The sequence below is a fragment of the Stegostoma tigrinum genome, chromosome 18 (genome assembly GCF_030684315.1).
Source record: "Stegostoma tigrinum isolate sSteTig4 chromosome 18, sSteTig4.hap1, whole genome shotgun sequence".
Classification (NCBI taxonomy): Eukaryota; Metazoa; Chordata; class Chondrichthyes; order Orectolobiformes; family Stegostomatidae; genus Stegostoma; species Stegostoma tigrinum.
Window position 1 is genome coordinate 29,059,507 of NC_081371.1, and position 9,069 is coordinate 29,068,575.

At 43.6% G+C, this 9,069-nt stretch overlaps 1 protein-coding gene across 1 annotated transcript; it reads right to left on the minus strand.

Moving 5' to 3' along the window:
* Nucleotides 1–326: 326 nt before the first annotated feature.
* On the minus strand, nt 327–1,439 carry LOC125460949 (delta-type opioid receptor). Its single transcript, XM_048549186.2, has one exon. It carries the CDS (start codon nt 1,437–1,439, stop codon nt 327–329), a length of 1,113 nt encoding a protein of 370 aa, XP_048405143.2.
* Nucleotides 1,440–9,069: the final 7,630 nt, after the last annotated feature.

Genomic DNA, 9,069 nt, shown 5'->3' on the forward strand with positions numbered 1-9,069 from the left:
AACGTTCGGAATATACTAATTTGATTTTAGCTAAATTGCAACATGGTATTTTGCAGAAATGAAAATTAATTTTGCAAAATATATTTTAAACTGCGACATTTCGAATTCCATCTGGCCGATCCGGTGATATTTTTTGTGCAACTCGATAGTGTTCTGCATACCTGTCATTTGATTTTTGAAAATCAGACCCTCCTCCCAATTAAATTGCAGAATGTTACTGGAATTGAACTAACTGTCGGTTCTTAAAAGGAATGGACCGTCGTTTTCCCGGTAAGTATTAACCGGGGACAACTTATACAGACTGGTGCGCTTTGAGGCACGCTAGTTCAACGGCATGAGAACACGTTCTGTTCGAGACCCATCGTACTGCTCCTGGGGCGCACTTTATGTGATTTAATAGACAGGCTCCAGCACGCTGTGTGGTACCTCTTTGCAAGTAAAACGTAAATAATGGAATTGACACACGGGTAGAAATAATTAAAGATGGTGCATCCAAAAAAGAGCATTTCCCAGTTCTGTCCGCGATGGCATGCGCCCAAATACAGGCAAAGCTCTAAGATGTAGCTGGGTAGCCAACACGCAGAGAAGGAGCCGGTGGCAAACAGAATCATGATGGACGCCCTCCTTGTATTTCTGGAACTAACCAAGGACATCATGGGACTCTTAAGAAGGAAGACTGCAAGGCGGGCATAGTTATAGGCGATCACCAGCATGGGTACCAAGTAAAACAGAACGAACTGAGCCAGAATGGTCTTGTATTTGTGCTGGTATAAACCCGAGACGCAGAGGGTGGTATTGTGATTTCCTGTCCCTGTTGTGGCGTTGATCCGAAGTGGAATGGTCACACCGAGGCTGAAGACCCAGACAAAGACCAACATGATCATGCTAAGAGTCATTGCAGGGGGACTGTGAGGTTTCAGGATGATCCAGGTACGGGTGATGGAGACAGCGCACAGGGAGTAAGCGCTGGCAGCCGCCAAGAACGCCATCAGGAACTGAAGTATTTTACAGAAGATCCTTCCAAACGGCCACGTATATCGTAGGGCAGCCACGATGAGAAAAGGGTCTAGCAAGAGAGCGATGAAATCTGCCACGGCCATGCTCACCAAAAGGATGTCCAAGCGGTTTTTCCTGAATGAAACATACTTGGTGAAGATGTAGAACACCAATGTATGGGCGAACACCCCAACCAACACAACGCCAGTGCAAATACTGGCGAAGATGATGCCGTATGTAAAGGTCATGATTAAAAATTCACAACATTCTTCTTTCGAAAGGCAGCAGCGTGATCTTGGTGGACGGACGTGGAGATTGTCCCTTTCAGGCCAGGCAGCTTTTGGTCGTATCAAACCAGATATCCCACTCCTACAGGGTTGGGGTTCGCCCTGATAAAGCCGCGCAGGGAAATCTTTGCAGGTAGAAACTGCGTTGGTGCACATTCATTGCAGCGGGAGCGTTTCACAATCACGTTAAAGGAAGTAATTCACAAGGTCTTTCTGCTATTAGATGACGTTAAATAGCTCAAACCATTCGATGTCGACAAGTTCGATCCTCGTACAAACGAACTAAAAGCTGGACGCTCACATAACCCAGTTCGGAAAACAAACCTGCTGTGAATAATTAACTTTTTCTCGATTTACTTTTTGGAATATTTGGGCGTTTTTAATGATGACACTCAGCCCGAAATCCCAGCGATACTGCTCGTGCTATCACCTTGTCGACATTATGAGAATGCTTCTCCGAAATTCAGCACGATGATACAAGGACCAAGAGGTTAGGGGGCACAGATGAAAGATTTTGGACGAGAGATGATGGGGCTGGCTGAATGGGGAGGGGTGAAATTTGAGGAACATTTTTATGCAGTGTATTGCAAAGGCCGGGAGGTGATTGACCACGAGAGTGGTACAGGTGGGAACAGTTAATGAATTCAAAGGAAATTGGGTGGAGAGTAGAAATAAATAAGCTTAATGGTTTGGGGATTCAACAGAATGGGACTGATTGGATTGCTTCAGAGTTCTGGCATGGACTTGATGAGCCAAGAGGCTTCCTTCTGTGTCACAAATTGTTCTGTGACTCCACTTGATCACGGAAACAAAATCTTGCAATTAAGTATTAGAAAGGCTAAAGGCATTGTCCTTTGTTTCTCTTTAGAAATATCTATTCCTTAGTCATTGACTTCATGGCTGACAACTATCTGGAGTGAAACCAAAGCATCTCAGTGCAGTATTTAACATCAGCGTGAGCTTCTGGCTACATACTTGCACCATCACTAATATCAGATCAAGATTGATGAAGTCTTGAACAGATCAAGATTGAGAAAGTTGATGTGCTGGAAATTTTGGCAAACATTAAGATTGATAAGTCCCCAGGGCCAGACCAGATTTATCCTAGGTTGCTCCAGGAAGCGAGAAAGGAGGTTGCAAAGCTCCTGGTGAAGATCTTTGCTTCCTCACTCTCCACGGGAGTTGTACCAGAAGATTGGAGGGAGGCAAATGTTGTTCCTCTTTTCAAGAAAGTGAATAGGGAAATCCCTGGAAATTACAGACCAGTCAGTCTTACGTCTGTGGTCAGCAAGATTTTGGAAAGAAATCTGAGGGATAGGATTTATGACTATTTGAAAAAAGCATAGTGTGATTAAAGGGAGTCAGCATGGCTTTGTGAGGGGCAGGTCATGCCTCACAAATCTTATTGAGTTCTTTGAGGAAATCACGAGACAGGTTGACGAGGGTCGAGCAGTGGATGTGGTGTACATGGACTTCAGCAAGGCATTTGATAAGGTTCCCCACGGCAGGCTCATTCATAAAGTCAGGAGGTATGGGATACAGGGTGATTTGGCTGTCTGGATTCAGAATTGGTTGGCTGATAGGAGGCACAGAATGGTTGTAGATGGTAAGTATTCTGCCTGGAGGTCAGTGCTGAGTGGTGTCCCACAGGGCTCTGTTCTTGGGCCTCTGCTCTTTGTAGTTTTTATAAATAACTTGGATGAGGAGGTTGAGGGGTGGTTTAGTATGTTTGCTGATGACACAAAGGTTGGAGGTACCATTGATAGTATCAAGGGCTGTTGCAGGCTTCAGCGAGACATTGACAATAAGCAGAGCTGGACTGAGAAATGGCAGATGGAGTTCAACCTGGATAAATGCGAAGTGATGCATTTTGGAAGGTTGAACTTAAATGCTGAATATAGGATTAAAGGCAGGATTCTCGGCAGTGTGCAGGAATGGTGGGATCTTGGTGTTCAAGTGCATAGCTCCCTCAAAGTTGCCACCCAGGTGGATAAGGTTGTTAAGAAAGCATATGGTGTTTTGGCTTTCATTAACGAGTGGATCGAGTTTAAGAGCCGCGAGGTTATGCTGCAGCTCTACAAAACCCTGGTGAGACCACACTTGGAATATTGTGTCCAAGTCTGGTCACCCTATTATAGGGAAGATGTGGAGGCTTTGGAGAGGGTGCAAAGGAGGTTTACCAGGATGCTGCCTGGACTGGAGGGCTTGTCTTACAAGGAGAGATTGACTGAGCTCGGACTTTTCTCTCTGGAGAGAAGGAAGAAGAGAGGTGACCTGATCGAGGTGTACAAGGTAATGAGAGGCATGGATAGAGTCGATAGCCAGAGACTTTTCGCCAGGGCAGGATTGACTGCCACGAGGGGTCATAGTTTGAAGGTGTTAGGAGGAAGGTATAGAGGAGATGTCAGAGGGAGGCTCTTCACCCAGAGAGTTGTGAGCGCATGGAATAGTTTACCAGTGGTAGTCATGGAAGCGGAGTCATTAGAGACATTTAAGCAACTGCTGGACATGCACATGGACAGCAGTGAATTGTGGGGAATGTAGGTTAGGTTGTTTTATTTTTGGATTAGGATTATTCCACGGCACAACATCATGGGCCAAAGGTCCTGTACTGTGCTGTACTTTTCTATGTTCTATCACTTATTTCCACTAGCAGAACAATTCTTGACAGCACCCTCTTCTCTGCTTATTGACTGCTTGAACTCACATTCCTGTCTCTCCAGACTTGACTATTGCAAGGGACTTCCATTTTTTACTCTCCATAAACTTGAGGTCATCCAAAATTTTTTCGCCAGTGACCGAAGTCACCAAATTCTATTCATCCACCCATTGACCAACACTAATGGCTGGTAAAACAACTCCTCAATTTTAACTTTACTACCACTGCATTAAAAATCCCTCAGTGATCCCATCTCTCCTAATCTCTGTAACTCTTCCAGCTTTACAACTCTCCAAGAGATCACTGTTCCTCTGGTTCCAGCTTTTTCAGCATCCTAATTTAACTCACCCATTGGTGCTCATGCCTTCAACTTTGGCCAAGTTGTTAATCATGTCGTCCAAAATGTCCTTATCTTGTTCACTGTCTTTTACATTGGTGTATTTTACTATAATATTTAAATATGCTATTAAAACAAATTGTCGTGGTTATTACAGTAAGCCCTGATGATACTATCAGAAGCAAATGAAAAGGCTCTCACTGTCCACCCTATCTAATCCTCTGATCACCTTGTATGTCTCTATTAAATCCCCCCTTCTCTCCAATGAGAACAGACCCAAGTCCCCTCAGCCTTTCTTCGTAGGGCCTGTGCTCCAGACCAGGCAACATCCTGGTAAGTCTCCTCTGCACCTTTTCCAATGCTTCCACATCCTTCCTGTAATGGGGCGACCAGAACTGCACGCAATATTCCAAATGAGGCCGCACTAGCGTTTTGTACAGTTGCAGCATGACATCACAGCTCCGGAACTCAATCCCTGTACCAATAAAACCTAACACAACGTAAGCCTTCTTAACAGCATTATCAACCTGGGTGGCAACTTTCAGGGATCTATGTACATGGACACCAAGATCCCTCTGCACATCCACACTACCAAGAATCTTTCCATTGACCCGGTATTCTGCCTTCCTACTATTCCTCCCAAAGTGAATCACCTCACATTTATATGTCTTAAACTCGCTTTGCCACCTTTCGGCCCAATTCTGCAGTTTATCCAAGTTTTCCTGCAAGCTGCAACATTATTCCACCACTCCACCAATTTTAGTGTCATCTGCAAACTTACTAACCTATCCACCTATGCCTGCATCTAAGTCATTTATAAAAATGACAAACAGCACCGGTCCCAAAACAGATCCTTGAGGCACACCACTAGTAACCGGACTCCAGGCTGAATATTTTCCATCAACCACCTCTCGTTGCCTTCTTACAGAAAGCCAGTTTCTAATCCAAACTGCCAAATCTCCCTTAATCCCGTGCCTCTGTATTTTCTCCAATAGCCTGCCATGTGGAACCTTATCAAAGGCTTTACTGAAGTCCATGTACACCACGTCAACTGCCCTACCCTCATCCACCTGCTTGGACACCTTCTAAAAAAACTCAAAGACGTTTGTGAGACACGACCTGCCCTTGACGAATCCGTGCTGACTATCTCTAATCAAATAGTTGCTTGCCAGATGATTATAAATCCTATCTCTTATAATCCTTTCCAAAATTTTTCCTACAACAGGTGCAAGGCTCACAGGTCTATAATTACCTGGGTCATCCCTACTGCCCTTCTTGAACAAGGGCACAACATTTGCAATCCTCCAGTCCTCTGGTGCTAAACCTGTAGACAACGAGGACTCAAAGATGAAGGCCAAAGGCGCCGCCGCCTCCTCCCAGCTTCCCAGAAAATGCTCAGAAAAATCCCATCCAGCCCAGAGGATTTATCTACCTTCACACCTTCTAGAATTGATAACACCTCCTCCTTACTAACCTTAATTCTTTCAATTCTAGTAGCCCATAACTCAGTCATCTCCTCTACAATATTCTCCTGTTTCTCAGTGAAAATAGATGAGAAATAATCATTTAGCACCTCTCCAATCTCCACAGGGTCCACACACAACTTCCCACTTCTGTCTTTGACTGGCCCTATTTCTACCCTAGTCATCCTCTTATTCCTCACATACCTATCGAAAGCTTTAGAGTTCTCCTTTATTCTACCTGCCAATGTCTGCTCATGTCCCCTCCTCCTTCCTCTTCTTAACTCTCTCTTTAAATCCTTCCTAGCTAATCTGTAACTCTCCATCACCTCATCTGAACCATCTCGTCTCATTGTCACATAAGCCTCCCTCTTCTGCTTAACAAGAGATACAATTTCTTTTCTAAACCACGGTTCCCTTACCTTGTCGCTTCCTCCCTGCCTGACAGGGACATACCTATCAAGGACAAGCAATATCTGTTCCTGAAACCAGCTCCACATTTCGATTGTCCCCATCCCCTGCATTTTGCTACCCCATTCTGTCTCCTAAGTCTTGCCTAATCGCATTATAATTGCCCTTCCCCCATCTATAACTCTTGCCCTGTTGCATGTTCCTATCCCTTTCCATTGCTAAAGTAAACATAACTGAATTATGGTCACTCTCTCCAAAGTGCTCACCTACCACTAAATCAAACACCTGGCCTGGTTCATTACCAAGTACCAGATCCAGTGTGGCCTCCCCTCTTGTCGGCCCTTTGACGTACTGAGTCAGGAAACCCTCCTGCACACATTGGACAAAAACTGAGCCGTCCGATGTACTAGAGTTACAGCATTTCCAGTCAATGTTAGAGAAGTTAAAGTCTCGCATAATGACCACCCTGTTCTTTTCACTCCTCCCAGAATAGTTTTGCTGATCCTCTCCTCCACATCCCTGGAACTTTGCGGGGGCCTATAAAAAAACTCCCAGCAGTGTTACCTCTCCTCTCCTGTTTCTGACCTCAGCCCATACCACCTCAGTAGGCGAATCCTCATCAGAAGTTCTTTCAGCCACCGTTATACTGTCCTTGACTAACAAAGCCACACCTCCCCCTCTTTTACCACCTTCCCTGACCTTAATGAAAGATTTAAATCCTGGAACCTGCAACATCCATTCCTAACCCTGCTCAATCCATGTCTCTGAAATGGCCACAACATCGAAGTCCCAGGTACCTATCCAAGCTGCAAGCTCACCTACCTTATTCCGGATACTCCTGGCATTAAAGTAGACACACTTCAATCCAGCTTGCTGTCTGCCAGCCCGCTCCTGTGACAGTGAGGTCCTGACCATGTCCTCCCTACGCTCATCCTCTTGTGTACTAGGACTACACCTCAGTTTCCCATCCCCCTTCTGAGCTAGTTTAAATCCACCCGAATAGCACTAGCAAATCTCCCACCCAGGATATTAGTGACCCTCTGGTTCAAGTGGAGACCGTCCTGTTTGTAGAGGTCCCACCTTCCCCAGAATGAGCCCCAATTGTCCATGTACCTGAAGCCCTCCCTCCTGCACCATGAGCACAGGGAGGACATGGACAGGACCTCACTGTCACAGGTGTGTGCTCAGCTGATACTGCCTTTAAATTAGAAAACATCCCAAGATGTTTCACAAGAGCATTGTTGGACAAAAATGTTGAGCTGAGGGAGACAATATGAGCGATGATTAAAATCTTGGGTAAAGAGGTAGGTTTTAAGGTCACTCTTAAAGAAGAGATGGTTTGAAAAGCAAGAGATTATGGAGGAGATTGCAGAATTTAGGGCTTAGATGCCTTAAGGCACAAATGCAAGGTGTGAGGTGAAGTGAGTGGGGGTATACTAAGGCCAGAATTGAAAGATTGCCAAATTCTTGGAAGGTTGTAAAGAAGAAATTATACAGATAGGAAAGATTGAAGTCAAAAGTGGATTTGATCACAATGAGAATTTTAAATTGCCTTGTATGTACAGAAAGGCAAAAGTCATTATAGGTCAGAAATCACATGGTGTATAAGTATAAAATGGATTTGGTGCAGGTTAGGATACAACGAGCTTTGAGAAGATGGATGAGATACAGTATATAGAGGTTGGAAGACTGGCAAGGCAAGCAATGGTATAGTTGTAAATGGATGTGATGATGATATGGGCAAATGTTTAAGGTAGGATCCTAAACAGATGGATATAAAGGCATGGAGCTGAGCAAAGTTATAAAAGTACAACTATGAGGTCTTTGTAAAGGAGCTGGTGCTCAATTTTTAAGCGGGTGGGATTCCGAGATGGCACCTTCAACCAGAGCGGAGATGGCATGAGTGTTTAAGATATAATGTTTGTAGTAGGACCTGAAGATAACAGTTCTGATCTTCCCAAAATTTTTAAATCAGTAATTGTGGCTCATCTAAGACTGGATTTTGGGCTAAGAAGTTCATAAACCAGAGACAGTTGGAAAGGGTATTGAGATCACTGAAGAGCGAGCAAGCTGGATATCATCAGCTCACAAATAAAACCTGGGGGCACATGGAGTAGAATTGTTTGCTCATAGCAGTTGCTCAATACAAACTCTGTTTAATTATTAACCCTTAATCATCTGGTTTGTTCAGTCACCTCACACTTTCCTTTGAGCCTTAAAACAATAGTTTATCTTAGAATTAAAACATCTAAGAATCATTTATGTGTATATATATTAGTATTCTCAATGTTTGTGTCAGTGCTTTATGTTTAATACAACAGACGGTTTACAATATCTCTCGTACAAATCTGTTTCTATTCTTGGATTTCTCACGAGAACATTGCGCTTTATGATCAACTTGTACTTCAGTCAGCTTTTATTAATTTTCTGTTAAAGCCTGGAGATTGCCTTCCTGTTTGTTTTCCAGAGAATTGAGTTAATGGCTGTTTTCAGAGGATGACTTTCTTTTTTACAGTGCTGTGCTAATTTTAGATTGTAAACACCATTTTATCATCATATTTTAAACAATCAATGTTGATATTTTATGAGATGAGTTACACACCTGCTCGATGTCATGTACCATTTGATCTTCCAAGCATTTTCACCTGAGCAGGTTTTAGGAGAATTTTATCAGAAAATACTCTTTAGTTTGCAGTGCATATCTTTGACAGAATTATTTCAAATACTTGGCTCTATCATGCATATTGTACAATAGCAGAGGAAAGCAGAGAAGCAAACATGAGCTCTGAGCACCCTGTTTATTCTTCATTTATATCCTGGAGCTCAGTCTGTCAAAGCAAGACAGTGTTTATGTGTAAAAGTGTAAAAGCCTGCTTTTAAAGTCAGAATAAAATATTTCATTAATAATAGCAAAACAAG

What these genes read in the sequence shown, in the direction of transcription:
- LOC125460949 (XM_048549186.2), bottom strand. Translation starts at nt 1,439, where the DNA reads ATGTGCACCAACGCAGTTTCTACCTGCAAAGATTTCCCTGCGCGGCTT.